At 32.6% G+C, this 25,480-nt stretch overlaps 1 protein-coding gene across 6 annotated transcripts in view; it reads left to right on the top strand.

Annotated features, from left to right (window-relative positions):
* LOC114344106 (glutamine--fructose-6-phosphate aminotransferase [isomerizing] 2) overlaps positions 1 to 25,480 on the top strand; it is a 165,525-nt gene that overhangs the window by 85,676 nt on the left and 54,369 nt on the right. For all 6 annotated transcript variants that reach the window (XR_007699160.1, XM_050655390.1, XM_050655386.1 and 3 more), the window contains exons 4-5: positions 2,878 to 3,191; positions 15,295 to 15,436. Coding sequence is in view for 5 of the 6 variants with exons in the window: in XM_050655390.1 (XP_050511347.1) it covers positions 2,878 to 3,191; positions 15,295 to 15,436 (456 nt within the window). In the remaining variant the exon portion in view is untranslated. The remainder of the gene's footprint in view (positions 1 to 2,877; positions 3,192 to 15,294; positions 15,437 to 25,480) is intronic.

The raw sequence follows: 25,480 nt of genomic DNA, 5'->3' as shown, positions 1-25,480 counted from the left end.
TCGGGAATATTTTGAGTTGTTGATTAAATAATATTGATATAATAATAGTGTATTTGATAAATATTTGATTTAAGACGTGAATTTAATAAACAGTTATTTATTGTGTATTATTTTTTGAAGATCCAAGCAGAGAATACATCAGGATAATATATTCTGTGATCCAAGTATTTTGTTGTTAAAGATGTTCAAAATTGTAAGTGTTCCATAGTAACAATATATTATTAAAAAATCACTTAACCACTTTTCCTCTTTCCTCGAATGAGTATTAGTTTTTGTTGTACATATAAATTATTACAATCACTGAATACATAGTTTAGTGAAAAAATTATCAGTAGTAATTGCACTGAAAGTAAGAGCTCTGAAATTATTGAATTTTTCCCGAGTGACACTTTGACAGTTTTAATTTCACGAGCCGAAGGCGAGTGAAATTATGTCAAAGTGTCACGAGAGCAAAAATTCTATATTAATTTCAGAGGTCGAGTGCAATTTGTTGCGATTATTTCATGAATAAAACTGTTCACAACCGAAATTTTATTGTAATTTATTTATGTAAGTACCATTAGACACACAGTTTTTATAAATATTTGACGATTGAAAGTCATTACTTTTATAATTTTTAAAACATTAATTGTCATTAATGTCACTGAATGTATTTTTTCGTAGTAACGAAGGGCATCTGACGTAATATACTTAACGACGGGAGATTATCAAAAATTATCGATTTAATTCAGATTTCTGTAGCTTTCTATTGGTCAGAATCTCCTATGAATGAAATAATCACATTTATTAACTGAATTAATAATTTTCAATTATAAAAATAACACTTATCCAAGAACATTCAAAAGCCGGTAAGACCCCATTTTAACAGTCCCCGTTTCAGCGGTTCTCGATTCCACCGACCCTTTTCAGCAGTCCCCGGTTCAGCGGTACCCATTTCAGCAGTCCCCGTTTCGGCGGTTCTCGATTCCACCGATACCCGTTTCAGCGGCGTTTGGTTCTGCAGCATGCCGTTTAAGAGGCATCGTTCAGGAAAATGAGTAAAAACAGGACCCTCTTGGGGACAGTAGTTTTAACAATAAAAAATGAATTTTATAAAATAAACAATAAATTGTCCCAAAATCACCCTATATATAGCTTTGCAATTGCATAAAAAGTAGGGTAATATAGTAAATAATTTGCAAAAAAATTTTTAGATTAATTCATGCAATAGTTTTTGTAAAATTGTAAAAGTTTATCCTAGAGGCTAAATATTTATAACATTATTCTACATAAACCAATTTACTTAGGATGATTCTGCGGGTACCTATCGAAAGAGGGAGAGTTTATCAAATCAATTTGTTAGAAGTAAAAAAAAAAATTTTTCTACTAGCATGCGGAAAATCACATTTTCCGCACCAAAAAAACAGTGAGTAAAATCCATTCTTTTACAACCACTACTCAAAAAGAGCTTTTTTTACGCCCCATTGTTAAAGTTCCTAATATTACACCGGTTTGTTGCACTTAAAACGGCTGTTTATAGTTAGAGTGACCGTTTATAGTTAGAGTTAGTTTATGGGGACCGCTGAATCGGGCACCGCTGAATCGGGGTACCGCTTAAACGGGGACCGCTGTATTGAGACCGCTCAATCGGGGACCGCGCTTATGGGGACCGCTGAATAGGGGTGAAACCTCAAAAGCCATCTCTTTAAATTAATGATGACATTTTCAAGTAGAATGACATTCTAATAATGTTAACATATCCATACCAGTGTGAATTTTACTACACGTAATTTGCCGTGTAAAGACAGAAAAAGTAGGGATACCCGTAAAATATTTGCGAATTATGTATCGATGGCCTTAAAGCAAGAGTAACTTTTAGTACTAGAATACCTCATAATTTAATAATCTAGAATAAAAAATGCTTAAAAAATAAAGACAAAAATGTTATGCGGTGAAATAACCGTTGACATACCCAAAACGGGCGCATATGACCGGTACTAGAAATTCGCAATAATTGATGAAATCGATTCATCTCTAGAATATAATTAAACTTGATTTTTTTTTTTTAATTAAATAAATGACAAATTTTTATATCTATTTTTCTAGAAAACGGTGTATCCTATCGACTTAAATCAAGAGTACGTTTTAGTACTAGAATACCTCACAATTTAATAATCCGGAGTCAAAAATGCTTATAAATTAAAGACAAAAAAGTTATGCGATAAAATAACCGTTGCCCTACCCAAAGGGACGCCTATGACCGGTACTACCGGTAAGCATACCAATTTTCGTTTTTCTAAATAGAAGCGTTTTGGAGCTGTTTAAGAAAAACTAATTACAAGACGCCATCTTCAAGGAGCTCTAGTTCCCTAAGGAAGCATTTTCGGACTAGATGAATTGGGTTAATGGAATGACGAATCTCCTGTTTTCGTTTGTCGGTAGAGTTTCTGGACACCCTGTATAAAGTAGTGGTTCTTAGAGTAACTGCATATTTATTTTCCCAAATCTATTGCCAAGTTTTGTTTCGGATTAAGCGGATTTTCGGATTACCGAAGTTGGGATTAGCGGGACTCTACATAAAAAAAATAATGATGAAAGAGACATTGAGCCGTTTGTGAAAATGTAGATAAAAATTTTAAAGAAATATGTACCTCAAGAAAAACTTTGTTTCTGTAGTACAGCATGTAGCTGGATGTGTCAGTTTTAAAGAAAAACGAAAGCCGGAAATATTTACAAACCATTAAGAACAACATTAACAACGTTAACGCATTTCTTTGAATTAGGTAAATGTACTGTGATCAATTAGCTATTTAATTATACTATACTTAATGCTCATTTGATGCATATTACTGTTGACTTTTGTAAAAATTCTTACTAAATATATACTTATTCTTTCAGAAAGTGATGTCTTAGACATGCAAAAGTCGATGGACATCCATTGCGGTATTGCTCACACCCGTTGGGCCACTCATGGTGTCCCCAGTGAGGTAAACAGCCATCCACAAAGATCAGATGTCGAAAATGGGTTCGTAGTCGTCCACAATGGTATCATCACGAACTACAAAGAAGTCAAGGTTTTCCTTGAGAAGAAAGGACACAAATTCGAGAGTGACACTGATACCGAGATAATCGCAAAATTGATTTATCATTTTTACAAGCTGCATCCTACTTATTCGTTTAGAGAACTCGTGGAGAACGTTGTGCAGCAGTTGGTAGGTATAATTTTTGTTTTTTATTTATTAGAATATTTGCCAAAACAAACAATGTCAGAATAGGGAACTTGCACATAAAAATATTTTTGCATAAAATTGTTAATTTATGTTTAAAAATATTATGTTTAAAATATTACGTCTTAATAATTAATAGTTTATATACTATACAATAGCTGATAATAGTTGCGCTCCCAAATTTACCATTTCAAACAACTTCAAAAGCGCGGGCTGGGGTCTGACGTCACCAACCATGATGTTTGCTATTGCTCTCGTTTGGCTAGTGCTAGACGTGCACTCTGAAGACAATATTTGAAATTTTAAAGATCATTTATTTATAATATTGTTTTTAGTTTACGGAAATACATTTTTATTTTACAATTTATGTATCTCAAATGCCAAATTACATTATAAAGTTATGTGAGTACATACATACAGTTGAGTCCGCGAGTCTTTACCCGTGCGTCATCATTTAAAGCATACGAAATAAGTCGGAAATCTATTTCACGCAACAACAACTGACATAAAGTGGCTACTGTTCCGATTACGGGTTTTATTATAAAATTTGACGTTATCAAATATATAGAATGTCAAATGTAAGTTTTGCTTCAAAATTTTTGTGCAGAATTACAGCTACATTTGAAGTAGCTTAATAAATTATTTTATTATTATTGATTAATAAATAAATAAACAATTTATAAAAAAATTCAATAACATATTATATTTTTGTTATTTTATTCACTTTGACGGAAATTTAAACACAATCATTTCTTTACTGTGTGAATGACGTTAGCTTTGTATCTTTTAAATATTAATTGCCAAAATATAATTATTTACCTTAAAATTTCAGAGCCCAATATAAAATTAGTTGTGAAAACAACTGTTGGTGTAATATAAAGAAACTTAAAAACGCAAAAATTCGACAAAAACCGCAAAAAATTCAACTGACTGACAGCCACAAATGTAAAGCGTCGTTTAAACACAACGATAAGTCACAGCAACTAGTTGTGATGACAAGTTGAAACGCTGTTTAGACGCTGAGATTCAATGCGATACCACCTTCAACCCAACTCCAACTTTGATAAGTTGTGCGATGCACCGTTTACACACAATGATAAGTTGCAACAACTAGATTGACCTTGATAAGTTGTTTGATTTATCGCTGTGTTTAAACGACCCTTAAACAAAGCAGAAACGTCCAACAAATTGTGCTTAAAATATGAAAACATACCGAATCGGCTTTTCTTGTACCTATCTCTTTTCAATGCACTTAGTCTAGATGGTTCATAAAAATAACATGTGTTTTTAATTAATAACAAACGGCAGCTGGTTTGTCATGAGTTTCATGCGTGGAAGAGAATGATGCTAGATAAAATAGTTGCGCTCCCAAATTTACCATTTCAAACAACTTCAAAAGCGCGGGCTGGAGTCTGACGTCACCAACCATGATGTTTGCTATTGCTCTCGTTTGGCTAGTGCTAGACGTGCACTCTGAAGACAATATTTGAAATTTTAAAGATCATTTATTTATAATATTGTTTTTAGTTTACGGAAATACATTTTTATTTTACAATTTATGTATCTCAAATGCCAAATTACATTATAAAGTTATGTAAGTACATACATACAGTTGAGTCCGCGAGTCTTTACCCGTGCGTCATCATTTAAAGCATACGAAATAAGTCGGAAATCTATTTCACGCAACAACAACTGACAGAAAGTGGCTACTGTTCCGATTACGGGTTTTATTATAAAATTTGACGTTATCAAATATATAGAATGTCAAATGTAAGTTTTGCTTCAAAATTTTTGTGCAGAATTACAGCTACATTTGAAGTAGCTTAATAAATTATTTTATTATTATTGATTAATAAATAAATAAACAATTTATAAAAAAATTCAATAACATATTATATTTTTGTTATTTTATTCACTTTGACGGAAATTTAAACACAATCATTTCTTTACTGTGTGAATGACGTTAGCTTTGTATCTTTTAAATATTAATTGCCAAAATATAATTATTTACCTTAAAATTTCAGAGCCCAATATAAAATTAGTTGTGAAAACAACTGTTGGTGTAATATAAAGAAACTTCAAAACGCAAAAATTCGACAAAAACCGCAAAAAATTCAACTGACTGACAGCCACAAATGTAAACAAAGCAGAAACGTCCAACAAATTGTGCTTAAAATATGAAAACATACCGAATCGTCTTTTTTTGTACCTATCTCTTTTCAATGCACTTAGTCTAGATGGTTCATAAAAATAACATGTGTTTTTAATTAATAACAAACGGCAGCTGGTTTGTCATGAGTTTCATGCGTGGAAGAGAATGATGCTAGATAAAAAGTATGTGTTTTATCTCGCCAGGTATTAATGACGCACGGGTAAAGACTCGCGGACTCAACTGTAGATACTACTAAAAAATTACGTATAACAAGAAAGGATGTTTTAATAAAGTATATGAATAGGCATAAATTTAGTTTCAAATTTGAATTTCATTCTCACATAAAGAAATAAAAATATTTTATGGATAAAACTTTATTTTATCAAAGTTTTATTCCATTTATTTTTAATAATTAGCAGAACCAAATAGATGGGGGAAAATATTTACAGTTCAAAAGTCTTGTGCTATACTAATCAAACTGTCAATAAGACATGCGTCATATTCTATCCAAATATTTATAAGTAAATTTTAAATTACTTTCAAAGTATGTATCTGCTACGCAAAAAAACACTTATTTTTTTAAATAGAAACATTTGCAACTACTGTACTTTTGCATTGGTTATTTGGTTGATAGATTAGATTTTGGCTCTCGGTCTCGATTTTCTACCAACACAACTTTTTCAATCCAAAACGTTTGTCCCTTATTATAATTAAATTTCCGAATACATATATTTCAGTCGTAATATTTTGTAATAAACAAAACTAAAACCTATCATTTATAAATATTTTAGATTCATAACAAAGAAGAAAAAAAAAGCTTAAAAATAAACAATACAATATCTATTTCAACACCTATTTACAATATCTATTTCAACACCTGATCAATTTCAGTTTGAAATTAATAAACTGATTATGAACTATACCTACAAGAACACAAATAATACCTTGGAATTTCCAATTAAATACGATTAAATGGAGTTAATACAACCCCCAAAACAACCTTTATTTCTTTTGAACTTTTATTTATACAATCGACTTCTACGTAAAAGTTTTAAGTGAATGTGAATGAATTTTTGTAAATAATATTTTCGAAATATCCTAGCGGTTTTGTTGTCGATGGCAGGTAGACAGTGGGTCGTGACGTCAGACCCGTTTACGCGTCTCTGAAGAAATTTGAATTTTATAGCATTTTCAAACCTGCGTAATAAGCGTATAAGTTAAAAATATTTGATTTTTTTGCATACATGCGTTTTAAGATCATGTTACCTTATATTTTTTAATATTATTTTAATATTTAAAAATATATGTAAGTTCCCTATTGAGGTGGTTATTAAATCGCCACATCAGATATACTTCTTGTTCTCTCTTGGATCTAGAACTCTAGAAGAGTCTCTTGACCGCTTTTACTATTATTCTCCACTAGTAATCTCCAATTGTTGCACCCCCCAATGTTGATCTTACATGGATGACTCGTTGTCTGCATTCTTCCATCTTTTTCTTGGGCAATCAACTGACCTTCTGCCAACGGGCATTTCCCAGAAGGTTGTATTTATAGGCTATTGATTATGTTCAAAATAAGAGAGATAAAAGGAACTACAACATTAACAGAATTTTATTGTCTCATATGGTCAATGGACATCTAAATTTGAAAAAAACCGCGGAGTGCTACCATTTAAATGGGTGCGTTTTTGGGAAAGGGGTGAATTAGTCCCTAGACACAGGGTGCATTGGGGTGAGTTCTATGCACTTTTCGTACAAACAAGTCTACAGAAAAATTGTTCCAGGTTAAATTTACTATCGAAATATTACATTGTAAAGTCAAAAATATTTTTTTGTTACAAAAATATATTCAAAAGAAAAGCAAGAAAGAAACACGAAAGAAAGCAATTTTGTTTTTTGCCCCATAACTTTTTTCCACAGGGATATAGGTATAGGCATTGCTTCAGTGGAAAATAACTTCCATCCTTCCTCTTTAAAATGAAGTTTGGCAAAAGTCTCTAGGATGTAGAGTTTCCGAAATGATTTCTCATGATTCTCATGAAGAGTTTCATGATTATTTTTGAAATTTCTCATGATGACTTTTTTTCTTGTACATTTACATTGTGGAATAAAAAAAAGCTTATTTTCTTTACTTTAAAATGGTGTATTGCAAAAAAGTCTAGGACTATTTTTAAACACGATATCCGTAGGATTATCCAAGGGTATCCGTAATTTGAGAAAAATTTTGAAATTTTTTTTTTTTCAATTAGAAGAATATAATAATTAGGTACATATTATAACATACTTTTTAATTCCAAATAACTTTTCTTAAGAGGATCGGTACGTTTTTTCGGCTGCAATGCTATTCGAATCTTGAGAAAACTAATAAGTATTTTGAAAAAATTTAAACGCAGAATGAAAGATTACGTTATTAGCGAGGGTCGAAAGTCCCTGAGAACTTCTATAATGTTTATTTTAATAAGTTACAGGGGTGAAAAACTAGAGAAAATTTAGTGTTATTTTTAATTTCAAATATCTCATTCAAAATAAACTTTTTATTTATTGTAAGGGACTTTCGGCCCTCGGTAATAATTTAGCTATAATGTTTATTTTAATAAGTTACAGGGGTGAAAAACTAAGAGAAAATTTAGTGTTATTTTTAATTTCAAATATCTCATTCAAAATAAACTTTTTATTTATTGTGAGGGACTTTCGGCCCTCGGTAATAATTTAGTCTTTCATTCTGCGTTTAGATTTTTCAAAAATATTTAGTGGTTTTTTCAGGATTTGAAAAAAATGAACACAATGTCCGTGGTAATATTTTCCAAATCTATCTTTGTCATACAACGCACTTATTATTTTCCAAATCTATCTTAGTCGAATAGAATATTGTCAGTCAGACACTGACAATCAGTGACAATTTTAAATAATTATTTGACATGAATCGGAAATATTTTTAGTTGTTGATTAAATAATATTGATAAATAATTGATTTGATAAATAATTGATTTAAGAGGTGAACTTTATAAAAAGTTATTTATCGTGTATTATTTATGGAAGATAGAAGCAGAGAATAAATCAAGATATAGTCTGTGATCCAAGTATTTTGTTGTTAAAGATATTCAAAATTGTAAGCGTTCCATAGTAGGTAACAATATATTATTAAAAAGTCACTTTAACACTTTTCCTCTTTTCTTGATTGAGTATTAGTTTTTGTTGTAGGTACATATAAATTATTACAATCACTGAATACATAGCTAGTGAAAAAATTATCACATTTATTAACTGAATTAATAATTTCCAATTATACAAAAAATAACAATTATCCAAGAACATTCAAAAGCCATCTCTTTAAGCTAGTTATGACATTGTCAAGTAGAATGACATTCTAGTAATTTGTACATATCCATACCAGTGTGAATTTTACTACACGTAATTTGCCATATAAAGACAGAAAAGGTAGGGATAGCCGTAAAATATTTGCGAATTTTGTACCCATAGCCTTAATAACACTTTTCGATATTGTGGAATATAAAGGTACTTTACTCTTGAGAGAAATTCGTATTTTTTAACATACCTCGTACACTATTGATAAAATTTTATATCTGATGATTGCATCTTAGGTTTTAGACTATGCAGAGCATTTTGTAAAGAATTTTTTTTTTCATAAAGTTAATAATAAAAAAGTTTTCCATATGGTTCCAACTTAGTGGGACCTATCGCATGTGTATATCACATTTTGAAAAAGCATATTTTGTTTTAAATAGTCCTAGAATTTTTTACAATACACCATTTTAAAGTAAACATTATAAGCTTTTTTTATTGTACAATGCATATACCTAAAATATACAATAAAAAAAGTTATTATGAAAAATTAAAAATAATCTTAAAATATATCAAAAATCATTAAAGTATAAAACTTTGAACAACCACATCTGGCTTAAAAATAGTCGTACAGCCTTCTGCAATAGACCATTGTAAAGGCAATTTACCTTTCTAAAATACATAATCAATAGCCTATTAGTAGTCTTTGATCATTCGCTCTCGGTATATATTCTGGCCATCTTATACCATTTGCCTTGATTATCGTACTATGTTTTCATCTGTATAGAGTGCTTGGAGTTCCTGGTTATGCCTTCGTCTCCACTTTCCTGTTATCGACGGAGGATCCAATCAATTGCCATCTACAGTCACTCCATTCAACACAACTGACACAATTTTAGAATCAAGAAACTTTCAAAAGAATTAAAAATTAAATTATTAAAATAATAATCATCTTGCATGTGAACCAAGTAAATATTAACCATGGCTTGGTTTACTATTCTTTTCTGCTTGCTGCTTTATTTTTTCAATTTGTGATATTAAGTTCTTCTATGTCTCTTTCAAACATCTTTCTTCCATCTGGTTTTCGGTCTACCTGTCTTCTTTTTTCCTTCTATTCCTCCCGTTAGTATTCTTTTAGGAAGTCTCGTGTTTTGCATCCTTTGTATATGTCCCAACCATCTCAGTCGTTGTAATTTTATGATTCCTACTATATTCGGTTCTCAATACATCTTCTCCAGTTCTACATTTGGTCTTTTTATGCACATTCCATTTCATATCTTTCCTTCAAATATTTTCCTGAGGACTTTCCTTTCCCACACTTTCAGCATGACTTACTCGGATTTGCTCGTCGTCCATGTTTCACTTATATATAATGATATATGTAGGTAATCAAAAATTTAATTACTAATGAAGTAGTAAATATTTCGAATAAGGATATTTTAATCGTCAACGTAAAAAGACACGTAAAATAGACGGAAGAGTCAATTTACTCCCGTTCAAGGTGAGTCCGTTATACAAATGTAAACATTTCATTTGTAATTATAAAATCAATATATTTCTACTAACCTTTTAACGTTAGTCCTTAATAAATTCCTTTCAAACTATTCTCAAATTCTATTTTAAACGTCTTATTTATTCTACATAATATTTCAATTTATCATCATATGATATTTATATTTTATTAATATTTTATTAATAATTTAAAATAATTCAATAAATTATTATGTTTGCTCCTAGCGCCACCTGCTAACGTATCAACAAAGCATACGTTGTTTACTTTTGACAGAACCGTCAAAGTCAAACTAAATATTAATATAACATAATTTGTTTAAAATCTAAATTATAAATAAAAATTCCTTTATTCAATTTTAAAATAGTTAAATAACGTAAGTTATCAATCGAAGTTAACCAGATCGTTAACCAGAGTATTATGCAGCTGCTGCATTTTCATTTTCGTGTTGCAAAGAAATTGAGAATGTTTATACATTTTTAAAATAGTTATTTATGTACCAAGTCAGTAAAGTGACTCTTTATCGAACGAGTCTGATATTACGAGAAGAGCGAGCGTAGCGAGCGAGCCGAGTAACAGACGAGTTCTTTACTGACGTGGTGCATACAAAATTTTATCGCCGACATAATTTGATTGGAATCCAACTTGGAATTTGAATTCCGATGATTCGCACCTTAAAGTTGACTACGTAAGAGTTTGGGCTGTGTAATTATTTAAAAATAATATAAAATTTATAAAAAAAATTGAATAAAAATCTGTCGTTCATTTAACTTCTTTAAAATCTCATTATAACACTGCAAACTTTTTTTAATTTGTTTATATTCATTATTTCATAAAATTAATCATATTTAATTTTAATAATCCCCGAATGAAAAACTGAAGAATGAAGTATGTACTGAAAGTTTGACAGTATGACAATGCCAAAATATAATATCTACAATTTTACTTTCTGCAATAATTGGATATTGGTTTTAACACTTACTTGCAATTTATAATTTAAGAACTTTTTAAATTTTAGACGTCATAATAATTTCATGACAGTGATGACAGATAACTTTTGCAAGATGGCTGCTTTTGATTTTTAATCGATAGTTATCAGTAGGGAGCGGATTTATATGCGATCAATTTTGATGAAATATGCGCATATATATGCAGTAAAAAATTAAGAAATATGCGCAAGATATGCACAAAAATTCAAAAAATGCGCATTTGGAGAAACCACAAATTTTCTGTTCTATTCTATTCCTGGGGGGTTCCTTTATAGGAGGTGGGCGGCAATCTTATTTATTATCCTTCAAATAAAATCATTATTTTTTATATAAGCAATTTATTCACATTTTTTACAAAAACTGATACCAATAGTTACCTATTTAAAATAAAACAATATATATTATCTTCGATTATAATTCACTACAATGTGTTTTTCCAAATTTTTTACGAGCAAACATTTTCTTTGATCAGATAAAATATTTTTATAACTTGAAAAACTCCTTTTAACATCAACAGAAGTAATTCGGGCGTATTTAAAATAACTTATTAAAGCCGAAAATTCTGCACCAAAATCAATTTCAAAATTTCCTTTAAAAATTTCGCATATTTCCTCCAAAGTTTTAAAGACGGGATCTGATCTAAAGCATGAATATTTCAATTTTCGTTAGAAAATCGTAAACCTATGGTTAAAGGTGTAAATTCTCTTAACAATAGGGGATTTAAAAGAATCACCAGAATTATAGGTACCTACCTAGTAAATTGGGATACAAATTGTACTAAATATAATAAAAGTAAATAAAATTCGGATTTCCCGGTAAACCGTCCTTCATCATTTTAACATCCTACAATCAGCATTATAAGTACTTTGTGTAAAGATCGGGTATTTTCTTAAGAAAAAAATGAAAAGGCAGTGAATGAGCCGTCTCTCTTCAGGTAGATCTCGAATTAATAGATACGACAGCCTGTGCAGGGAAATATTTTGTGTCGAATTAAAAAATTTAAAATTTTGTGTCCAAAAAAAAAATTTTTTGGACTTAAATGATTTTAAATAGGCACAAAATATGCATAGTTCTTTAGAAATATGCAAAATTTAGTAAAGTTCCCAAATATGCGAAATATGCATGCAATATGCATTTAGCATAAAATCCGCTCCCTAGTTATCAGTATTGAATAATTACTAAATCGGTAAAGTTTTAATTTATTTTATATGAATATAATTACAAAATACTACAGAATTTCACTTTTTGACATTTTAATTGATAATATCGCAAATTGTGTACAATATTTTTAATAATTAAAGTAAATAAATTTTAAGTTCACTCAAATACTCCCCATTGGATTACTGCAATCGACCACTTATATTCAATCTCGGTTAATTTGATTAATCGCGGCAGGTAAAGTAAAATTCATCTTTCAGTACAATAAAGTGCTACTTTACTGCCGCAAATGGCGTCAAATGAGTACAATAATGAATGACTTTAGTGACGGTTGGCGATAAATATAATTTTAATATAACGTACGTATATAATTTGTTTTTCTATTCTCCCACTATAATAGAGCTTTTCATTCACAGTCATTTGTTTCGAGCTGTCATGTGTCACATAATATTAATATATGTACGTCATACGTTATTGGTATATACCATTGATACAAACTAGAGACGTATGACGTAGATATATTAATATTATGTGACACATGCACATGACAGAAGCTCGAAACAAATGACAATCGATGAAAAGTCCTATATATCAATTATGATTTCACTACCTGTATCATAATGAACTTCATTATGATACAGATTTTTAACCAATAGAATAGCGATATGCCATTCGCGATAAAGGTGGCGCACGCGCAGTGACCAATGGCGAGTCAAATACATACGCTTTGACAGTTCTCAATATGTAAACAAACTGTCAAACTGACAAACTACTTTTTTTTTTGAAAAATGGCTTTGGCAGAGCCAATTAGCCAGACTTGTTTCTGATTGATTGCAGATTCATAGTCATAAATTTCTTATAACATAAGTACATTCTACAATTTTATTTTTATAGACACATTGGTACATTGTGTAGCTTTTTTTTATTTTGTTTTTTTTTATTATTTTACTGTGTTTTTTTTTATATATATATTTTAAAATAAAATAAAAATGTGTACCATTTTTATTCGGTTGCGATGCGAAGGCAAACCAATCTTACTCTTTAATTAGAATACGGAGTGCAGTCCAGTTCCTTTAACCGCGATTTTCTGCTCTTATTGGAGCTTCATCAGAAGAAACGTAGGCACTGTTCTCCATAATCCAACTAAATTGCATCGAGAGGTTCTCCCACACATCGCAACCAAATGGATGATAATAGGTGGCTAGCGCCATCTGGCAATTGAAAGACGAAGCAAGTTTTCAATCCTAATAGTAAATTAATAATATTGAAAAATATTAAAAATCACTAAAAGATTTTTAAATTGAAAACTTATTGGTACATTTTCATGGTAACACCTCCAAGACTTCTATAATTTGCAAGTCATATGGATGCTGCAGTGAAGACGAGAGGGAAGGAATTCTACACTTTGCAATTCACATCCCCCGTCTGCAGCCGGCAAAATTCCAACTGAAAGATGCACCTGGTTACTCTACGGAGTAATACGAAAATAAAATAAAAATGTGTACCATTTTTATTCGGTTGCGATGCGAAGGCAAACCAATCTTACTCTTTAATTAGAATACGGAGTGCAGTCCAGTTCCTTTAACCGCGATTTTCTGCTCTTATTGGAGCTTCATCAGAAGAAACGTAGGCACTGTTCTCCATAATCCAACTAAATTGCATCGAGAGGTTCTCCCACACATCGCAACCAAATGGATGATAATAGGTGGCTAGCGCCATCTGGCGCTAATATATATTTTATATTAGCATAATATATATTTTAATTTGTGCGAAACACTTTTTTTTACTTCTTTTTTTTTCTATTCTTTTTTATTTTTGTTCCTTTTTTTTCTTTTTTTTTTTTTGTTTATTATTTTTTTTGTTATTATTTTATTTTGTTTTTTTTTAATATTATTTTTTTTTAATTTTTTCAAACCACATTAACAAATTATGCCTATTTATTACATATTACGTTTACAACTTGTATTTACATAATTTAACATGTTTATAAATGAGATGAAGAATTTCCATATCATTTGTAAATATTAAAGTATTTAGGTTTATTGGGAGAAAACATTTTAAATCTTTTAATTCCTTATAAAGGTCGTTTATGTTATTTATGTTTAAATGACATTCTAATATGACATGTGTTAGATCTCCGATTTTGCCACAAGTACAATTGGGAGTATCTGCCAAGCCGATTCTATGCATGTAAGATGGCGTAAGAGCATGATTGGCTCTCAACCGATTAATGGTCTTTATAAAATGTCTGTTATATTCTGTGTAAAACCATCTTTTTGAGAATATCCTAGGGTTACAATGAGCAAAATTTGAGCCAGTATTACATTCTCTGTAATGCAATTGCCAATTATTTTTAAGTTTTTGTCTGCTAAAAGTATCAATATCTGAAGCTGGAATTAAATTTTTGTTTATTTTTTCTCCGATCACATAAGCTGATTTAGCAAAATTGTCAACTATTTCATTGCCTTTTATTCCCGAATGACCCTTAATCCAAGCAATTGTTACATTTACTCCTAATTGTATAATTTCAAACAGAGTTTTAAGAATATTCAATTCAATGTGGTTTATGTGTTTGACTGTTTGAATGTTACTCAATCTGTCCACCACGCTTTTAATTTGTTTGCGGTACAAAATTAATAAATTTGAATATATTTTTTGTTGTAAATGATCATAGAACAAATCGTGTATACAACTTGCATTTAATTGTCATTATGAAGCTCGTACTCTATACGCTCGTACTCTACTCGCCGCTAGGCGGCTCGTTTCGTAAACCTCATACTCGCTTCATAATGGCCATCATTAAGTGCTCGTTGCGTAATATACTATTAAACTATAAATAATAAAATTATCCGGGAGTTAGTGTCCCGGACAAACAGCATTTAAGCTTGACATGTCTTCCTAGGCTTTTATAAGATTAGAATATAAACCTCTTATTGTAGAATCTTAAATTTAATCAGCTTTATTTGGTACTTTCAGGAAGGCGCTTTCGCTCTTTGTTTCAAATCAAAGTTCTTTCCCGGAGAATGCGTGGCTACAAGAAGAGGTTCTCCTCTTCTAGTTGGCATCAAAACCGCCACTCGTTTAGCCACCGACCATGTACCTATTTTATACGGAAAAGGTAAGATGTTTTGCTTTTGTATAACTGCCGGTATAAGAAAGCCAATAGTAAGGTAAAGAGTCCTGAAAATGCTGTATCACAAAGGTGTCAAGTTTCACTAATAATTTTGTATTATGGGTTTTCATTAGTTTTTGAAAACTGAAAACATGTTACTTTTTTTACTCAATTTTTACGCACTTATTCTACTTTCATTCATTCATTACAATTTATTATATTACACGTTTTCTTTGCTTGATTACTCTTAATTTTTTTATTTGTGTTTTATCCTATATTTTTCATTATATTACATACATCCTCTATCCCAAAAATACATTGCAATGAAATGTGAAGAACATAGAACGATCACCTTGATGAATCATGTTTTAAAATTCATCTTGCGAGTGATAGGTACATGAACGTGTCTACCAAAAACTAGATGATAAAATGACAGAAAATCAACTGGAAATTCGGCTTTGGCACTAAAGAATCATTGTTTACTATACAAACACGCATTGAACTGTGTGGAAACGTCATTTATAACGTAATCATATGTCTAGTTGACTTTGATTATGGAATACAGCAATAGCATCAGGATGTGAGAATCATTGCCATTCTATACCGATATCAGAAAGCCATAATACGAGTAGACCAATAAAAATATAAAGAGATTAAGACAAGGAGTACGACAATGATGTGTACTGTCCCCTTTACTTTTTAATATGTGCCCAGAAGAGATGTTTAATAGACGGAGAGCTAGAGCCGAAAAATCATCGTCATAAGTAATATGGAGTTTTTCCTGTGAAATGTGTCCATTGTATATTGACAATTATGACCCCTTTCATGCTGACACATCAGTGGATACAGGAAGTAGCAATAAGGGATGAAAGCAGAAAATTCGTGCAGTCATTAAAGGTTTTCACCTCCTATTTTGCTAAACCTCCATCGATTTGCATGAAAATTGGTGATTAGTTAGAGCATACCTCAAGAAATAAAACTGATTTGGTGCCAACTTGCACTTTTACCCTGGTTGTGAATACCACCCCTTCCCGCGGGTGAAAACAACTTTATTAAAAATAACCCCACAAATCGATAGAGGGACAAATTTTAAGTAAAATTTGTTATATCATGTTATTAAAATAAATCAATACTTTTTGAGTTATTAAAGATCAAAGATTTGTCTATTTAAGAGCATATGCGTGAAGTTACGGATGATAAAAAGAATATATTAATTAATTGTAGGTATGTTAGTAAAATATTTTTATATTATTTCGATATTTAATTGAAATTTTTCTATCAATATAAACTGAATCTGTCCAGAAAATGGGGGTGTCCAATAATGGGTACATTTGACATATTCGAATACACTTTTGCTAAATTTATAATATCGAAATGATATAAAAATAATATTTTAGTAACATTCAATTAATTAATATGCTCTTTTTATCGTCCGTAACTTCACGCATGTGCTCTTAAACGGACAAATCTTTGATCTTTAATAACTCAAAAAGTATGGATTTATATTAATAACATGATATACAAATTTTACTTATAATTTTTCCCTCTATCGATTTGTGGGGTTATTTTTAATAAAATAGTTTTCACCTCCGAGAAGGGGTGGTATCCACTCCCCAGGGTAAAAGTGCAAATTGGCACCAAATCATTTTTATTTCTTGGAGTATGCTCTAATGCTCTAACTAGTCACCAATTTTCATGCAAATCGATGGAGGTTTAACAAAATAGGAGGTGAAAACCTTTAAAGACTACACTAACTTTCCCCTTTCATCCCTTATTGCTACTTCCTGTATCCACTGAGGTGTCAGTCTGAAAGGAGTCATAATTATCAATATACAATAGACACGTTTCACATGCCAAACTCCATATTACTTATGACGATGATGTTTCGGCTCTAGCTCTTACACTATAAAGAAGCACTAGAAGGCGTGAATAAAAGCATGTCAATTAACGGAGTACTAGTGATTAGTAGAGATGTTGAAAAAGTATCTATTCGTTACAAAGTACTCGTTATTTACGAATACCGAAAGTAACGATTACTATACAGAGAGGCAAATCGTTACTTTGATTACTCTGATTACTTCGTACCAATCGTATCAGAGCGAGTAACGACTATTGTATCTACTTTGATTACTTTGATTGCTTTGATTACTCTGATTACTTTGTTAATTCTTACCAATCGTATCAGAGCGAGTAACGGCTATTGTATCTACAACCAGTACACTTGATTACTTTCTACCAATCGTAACCCATCGAGTAACGGTCGGGACCGGTATTTTACGAGTGTTATCGAATATCGTTATCGTTTTAAGGGTGTGAGCCTCAGAGCCTCACACTGTGAGGGTGAGGAGAAGATAGAAGATGAAACAGAGGGGGGTATAATGGAGGTAAAATATATAATGTATATCATTAACAAAAATCGAATGCGAGAACCCAATATTTTTATCTAGATCTATATCTATACCTATACAAAATACCTACCTACTGAAAAATACGACTCTCGATTCTCGATATGATTACCGGTACTCAAATACAAAAGTAATCATAGTAATCGAAGTAACGAATACTGTAAATGATTACTTTATACAAAAGTAACAATTTGTATCGAATACTCGAAAGTAACTATAATCAACATCACTAGTGATTAGTAATCTCATATATGCAGACGATACAATACTCATTGTGACCAGCAGATAAAGACTGCAAATTTTGGTTGACGTATTACTAAACACTGCGAGAGGTGTGTAATGGCTCTGAAAACAAAAAAAAAACAAAAATCATGTTTGTCATTTGGAACAATGTTGAAGACGAAAGAATTTACGTTAATGGAAAAACTTTAGAGAAGATCCCAGATAGAATTAATTGGAATGTGATCTAAATGAACAATGGGGTCGTAACCTTGAAATAACGTGACGCATTGAGATCATCAGAAGCGCTTTCAATAGAGCTTTTCATCGATTGTTATTTGTTTCGATCTTCTGTCATGTGTCACATAATATTAATATGTCTACGTCGTACGTCTTTGGTTTGTATTATTGTATATACCAATAACATATGTCGTAGATATATTGATATTATGTGACACATGACAGAAGCTCGAAACAAATGACTGTGAATGAAAAGCCCTATAGAATTGCCAGAAGGATATGGAAAATAGCGTGGATACAATACGCAACAAACACGGAAACCTTAAGAAAGATGAAAAACAGAAAAAGAAATGCAAAGAAATGGAAGGAAAGGTGAAAGGAAAAGGAGGACTGGGAGACTAAGCACACCCTAATTGAAAATTTAAACCAGTGGAGTGGAAAAACAACAATAGAACTCTTCAGAATAAAATGGGCCATGATGATCGCCAGTGTTCTTAAAGGATGTTGCACACTAAGAAAAAAGGTTAAACTACTTTCTACTAAAAGGATATTTCTTTCTTTCAATTTTTCATTAAAATACTTCGTTGGTGATGATGTTATTATTCTAATGTATAATTAGAGTGCGATCTTTTTCATTTAAACTTTTTTTATTTTTAAACATACGTTCAAACATAGGAGTGCTCAAGTTTTTTCAAAATAAATCTTACATCCAATTTTGTCTTTGGTGTCAGGTCTTTAGTAAATTTCTACAAACACATTCCCAGGGGCCATCGTAAGCAATACATACCAGGATGGAGTGAGGAAAGCCAAAACCTCTACGAAGAATATCTTGAAACCGGTGAAAGTGACATTGCGGACGAACTTCTCCTGAGCCTTGATGTAGCAAGAAGGAAGAAATGGACAAATGAAGTCGAATCGTTAGATTTCAAAAAGTCTAGCCGTAAAGCGTGGTCGCTCCTAAGAAAACTCGGAAGTGACAAACTGGCAACACGACAAATCCACGACTTCAACCCTAATAAAATTGCATCACATATAGTTGCCACCTCCAGAGGAGCATGTGATAAAAAGTTTACCACTACTATAAAAAGGGAGCTTAAACATCTAAAAGCTGCCTGTCCATCAGATACAGAGTACTCCGCACCGTTCACTCCAGAAGAAGTCTCAAACGCCATCAAAGATATTAAACCTAACAAAGCTCCTGGTACAGATGGTATACCTCCCGAATTCCTGATCCATTGTGGGAAATTTGCAAAAACCTGGTTGTCTAAATTCTATACAGATATACTCAAAACAGGTAACCTACCAAACATCTTTAAACAAACAAAAATCATAGCCATTCTAAAACCTGGAAAACCAACAGACAACCCAGCGAGTTACCGCCCCATCGCTTTACTCAGTTCAGCTTACAAGCTCCTCGAAAGACTGGTCCTGAACAGAATCGGCCCAAAGCTACTTCAAAAAATACCAATTGAACAAGCAGGATTCAGGCCTCAACGAAGCACCACTGACCAAGTGCTCTCTATAACTACCTACATAGAGGCAGGTTACCAAAGAAAACTGAAGACGTCTGTGGCATTCATCGATTTATCGGCTGCAAATGACACGGTTTGGAAAGATGGCCTCATCTATAAGCTCCTGAAAATAATCCCCTGCAAAGCAACCGCCCGACTCATAAATACTATGTTGAGCAGTAGAAACTTTCGTGTAACCATGGGAACTACAGTGAGCAAACAGAGCACGCTTAACAACGGCCTCCCCCAGGGCTCCGTACTTGCACCGCTGCTATTTAGTATGTATATAGCTGATATGCCCCCTACCAGATCTAAAAAATTTGGATATGCAGACGACTGGGCACTTGCAACTCAAAACTCCTTAATACAAAACTCCGAGGCAATCCTAACGGAAGATCTGGAACGCCTGGTTAAGTACTTTAAACAATGGAGACTTAAACCTAACCCCAAAAAAACCGAGGTTAGCTGTTTTCACCTGAACAACAATATGGCCCACACAAAACTTAAAGTGTACATTGCTAACCAACTGCTCACGCACAACTATAATCCCAAGTACCTCGGCGTCACCCTGGACAGAACACTCTCCTTTAAGAAACATCTTGAGAACACCGCAGCAAAGCTGAGAACCCGTAACAACATCATACAGAAGCTTTGCGGGACTACATGGGGCTCAACAGCAAGTACACTTCGGTATTCAGCCCTTGGACTCGTATACTCCGCAGCTGAATACTGCTCCCCTGTTTGGCTGAACAGCGTTCACACAAAAATTATAGATACTCAGCTCAATGTCGCCATGCGTCTCATATCTGGAACGATCAAGTCTACACCTGTGGAGTGGCTTCCACTACTGAGCCACATACCTCCACCTAACCTTCGTCGTCAGCATGCTCTGCTTAGAGAATTCCAAAAGCTGCTTAACAACCCGCAGTTACCTATACACTCATATGTCGCCGACGCTAACTCACATCGATTGCGCTCCAGAAAACCTCCGACTAGAGATGCAATAAACTTGAGTTCCAACAATTTCCAAATGAACTCCCAGTGGATGAACATGCAGAGCGACAGACCGAACCTAATAATGAGAAACACACCATGCATCACAGAAACTCCACCAGGTTTTGACCTCCCCCAAAAATCATGGTCAACTCTTAACAGGATAAGAACGGGTCATGGAGTCTGCGCAGATTCCCTTTATAAATGGAAAATGAGAACCTCTGCTGAGTGCGACTGCGGCGCCGAGAAACAGACCATCCAGCATATGATTGCCGAATGCCCTCGGAGAAAGTATGATGGAGATCCTCTGGACTTCGCCTCTGCAACACCAGCGTCGATTGAATATATTAATGCATTAGATGTTAGACTATAACATATGTGCGATAATGTTGTGTATCAAATTGCCATACGCTAAATAAAAAAATAAATAAAAGTAAATTTCTAGATAAGATTCTGATTCACACTACTTCTAGATTTATTCAATTACGATGTAAACTTCTTATAGTCTTTCCTGTATGTTTTTCTTCTTTTGTTATTTTATTTGCCGCTTTTTCTCGTAAAAATCTTTTAAATATCGGTACACTTCTGCTCTCTATTCTTCATTGGTTTGTTTAACGGTTTTCTTTTCAAATATAACGTACTCTAAAAAAATGTATTTCATGATCTTTGAATTAGAGCGTATTTGGGACCAGAGACATGTTAACAATAGACCGGGCTAGTTATATGCCACTCAATGCATCGGGGTGTAACGCTAATATCAAGTACGGTGGTTTAGTTATCTTTGTCGTGCGAGTGTGAGTGTATCTACCAAGAGGTGGAAGTAATGGAACGACACAAACACAGAGGCGGCGGCCATCATATGCTAGAGAGAGAAATCTAAGCGCCGGTAGAGATAGATAGACCACTGACCCGAACTGCTCCGCGTTACGCTATTTTTCGGAACTGGCCTCATCTACTTGTTATTATATCTATGATTGGGACCGTGCAAGTTCGGAAAAGCGACACCTGCAGTGAGATAACGAACACTCGATACGAACCGTATCCGCCATGTTTTGCCGTATGTTTTTTTTTTTGTTTTTTTTATTTTATTTGCCGCTTTTTCTCGTAAAAACCTCTTAACTATCGGTACGCTTGTGCTCCCTGTTCTTCATTTGTTTGTTTAACGCTTTTCTTTTCAAATATAACGTACTCTAAAAAAAAATTATTTCATGATCTTTGAATTAGAGCGTATAGATCATTTTTGTGGTACAGCATTTTTCAACCTATTGATACTAGCACAGCCTAAATCTAGACAGAAATCTCAGTCGGAACCCTGTACATTTTCCAAATTCTGAAATGGTGGTAGGTTTATCTGCATGCTATAATTTAATGCTGTAGAATTGTACATAACTTTGAATGGCTTTATTTACTAATTATTGAGTTGAGTTAGTGATGTAGTTTTAAACCTAATAATAACATTAACAAACTTAAAATGGATATACTAGATATTTTATTTGTAACATATGTATTCTTCTTAAAACTGAAAACCAAATACAAATGAATAGTAAAATTAAAGATTACGATGTATAGGTTATAAGATTTAAAGGAAAACACTATTTTCCTCCCCTAGTTTAGCTTTCTCCATATTTAAATTCTCATATTTTCTTTCTTTCATTACTCGGTTTTCCTTCTATTTGTTGATATTTACGTACTACCACTCCCCAATGTTTTTTTGTCATGAAGGTGACATTAAAACGGTTGGAAAGTTTACATACCTGGGAGTAGAAATATATGCCGACGCATCAGAAGATGGAGAAACACGGAAGAAAATAACGTGGCAAACAGAGCTTATTTTGCCCTCTTCCATATATGTCGGTATAACAAGTGTCCACCGAAATACAAAGACGAGAATCTATACAACCTTCATTCGATCAATAGCATGCTATGGCAGTGAATCATGTGTCCTGCAAGAAACATCCAAAAACAAACTCGACACATTCTAAAAGAAAGTACTGAGGAGAGTACTAGGACCTGTGAGGGAAAACGGAATCTTCAGAAGTCGATACAACAGCGAGCTTTATCAACTTTATAACTTAACACCCCTGTCAGACTTCATTAGAATACAAAGAATGCAATGGGCCGAACATGTGATAAGAATGGGAGAGGATAGGCTACCAAAAAGAGCACTGAATGGTAGAATGCAGGGAAAGAGACCGGTTGGAAACCCAAGAAAGCGCTGGGAAGACACAGTAAACAGCGACGCAGAAGCCCTTTTAGGAGTCCGTGTATGGAGAAAAGCAGCCACAGGCAAACATGGGTGGAGGCAAAAAATTCTCAATTTGGGCTGTAGTGCCGTAGAAGAAGAAGAAGAGGAATGTTTTTTTTATAAAGAAGCAGCACTTTCATATTTTTTTATGGCTGATCTAAGAAATCTTTAGAAGACATCAACGGACTATGTAGTGTCGGATGATAGTGTGATATTTCTATCCGCCATAAACCTCCATCTTTTGAGGAGAGCATAGTGGAAAACCTCTTCAATCGAACTTTACCACACATCTCCCTTCATCATACGTTCTTATTCTTAGTTCTTCCACTCTCTACTAAGTCTCAATAGAATTTAGCAAGTTCCAGTCAATTGTTAGATGATTATTACAGGAGGACTCTAAGAATTATTGAGGCATAAAATGCTTAACCAATTATCACCACCGTTTTGAAGTACACGATACTTTATAGTTTCCATAGAAAAAGTGTATGAAACCATAAGTTCCATAAGTATTCCATAAGTATGAGTGTTCCATAAGTATGAAAAAAGGGCATGTGGGCCAACAATATAAATTCATGTTACAATTTCATCGATTCTTTCTGCTATCTCAGTACTACTTTCAGATATATCAGATTTTTTCTTCCCAAATTTCTAAGAACGTGTTAAAAATTTCTAATTTATTTTCAGTTCCCAAAACTTGATAACTTCGATCTAATTTTTGTTTTAAAATTTTAATATTTGGTAGTTTACAAGACATACTTTTTGTTTAATCCCTCTATAATGCAGCTTTGACATTTATACCATTGAAACCTTGAATTAATATTCTTTCTATTTTTGTATATTTTAAATACAATTTATATTCATCTCTAGTTATATAAAATATATTATACAAAAATAGAAAGCAAGTATTTCTATCACCAGATGTTCTAGTTTTAATTCCTTAATATTTATTAATAATCAAATATGTTTTGCTTTTTTCTCAAATAGAAATGTTAAAAAATTCGAATGAAATTGTTATTTATGGGACACATATTTTTTGAAATTAATAAAAAGATCAATTTAATCACAAAATAATATCCATTCTCGTTGGAACTTTACTGCGCTGAGCAGATGGGACGTAAATTATAAATTGTAAAATTCCCTCATCTTTAGTCTCAACATCCGTTATGGCTTGCAAATTTTAGAAGCCTCGGAGGTGTAACCAGAGAAGGTTCCCATTGTTTTCAATCTGGTGGGATGTAGAGTAATATTTTTAATGTGATTTTATGTTCTATTAGATTGAAAACTTAGTCTTGTTTTTAGATTGAAAGTTTAGGTGATCAAGGGTGTGAAATTAGATAGACATAAAAAGAAAATCATATCTAAATAAAAAAAAACTAGAAAGGATATCGGGAAAGAGGTATTAGAAAATGAAAGTTAAATATTAGATATCTTTATATGTTAATAAACCACAGTTGATTGTAATAAAAATTACATTTTTAAATAATGTTTGACGTTTCGATTTCCACTCCAGAAATCTTTCTCAAAAATATTATTTCAAAAATAGTGAAATGTGGTTTTTTATAACCGAAAGTTGTTTAAGGTTATGTTATTTCAAATTTGACGGATTACTTTGGCCTCGATCTTGTAGTCATATAGCTATTGATGTCTTATTTTCTAATAATAACTCCCAAAGCTAGATTAAAAACTACTATTAACAAGGCATCACCTTGCCTACTGAGGCCTACTGCGAACCACTGACTTGGAACCATAGACATAATAAGAATAGACAAGGTAAGGTATCGGCCGCTCTGTGCATCGAGGTGTAACCAGAGACATATTAAGGATAGACCGGGCTAGTCATATGCCACTCAATGCATCGAGGTGTAACGCCGACATAGGATTGAGTGGTCTAGCCATCTTTGTCTGTCACATGCGCGGGATCGCTTGGTTAACAGAAATAGATAGGATCGACTGTTTCCATGCTGTTTCCGCGTTACGCTTTTTTGGTGAGTATGCCTTGTGCCTTGTCTACCCTTAATATGTCAATGGGTATCATTGTCTACCCATATCAAAGATGTGATTGGTCAATATTCACTTTGAGTGGTCTAGTCATCTTTGTCTGTCATATGAGCGGGATCGCTTAGTAAAAAGAGATAGATAGACCATGGCGTCCGCGCGTTACCCTATTTTGCTCAATATGCCTTGTCTATGCTTATTATATCTATGGTTGGAAGTTTCCAAGGTCACTTATATAAGTTTGACTAATTTTTTGCTATACATGGCAGGGAAAATTACTTTAGCATGTTTTACCTATCTGTTAACACCCGCAAGAGGAATTAAATCTGATCAAAGATGGTAAAGAGCGAAAGAGAAAACCATGAAGAAAGTGAAACCAGGCAGGAAAGCTGAAAAATGGAAATTAAACTAAGAATTAAAGTAAGAAGGAAAAAATTAAACT

Source organism: Diabrotica virgifera, chromosome 7 (assembly GCF_917563875.1).
Source record: "Diabrotica virgifera virgifera chromosome 7, PGI_DIABVI_V3a".
Classification (NCBI taxonomy): Eukaryota; Metazoa; Arthropoda; class Insecta; order Coleoptera; family Chrysomelidae; genus Diabrotica; species Diabrotica virgifera.
This window is presented reverse-complemented; position numbering and strand designations above follow the sequence as displayed.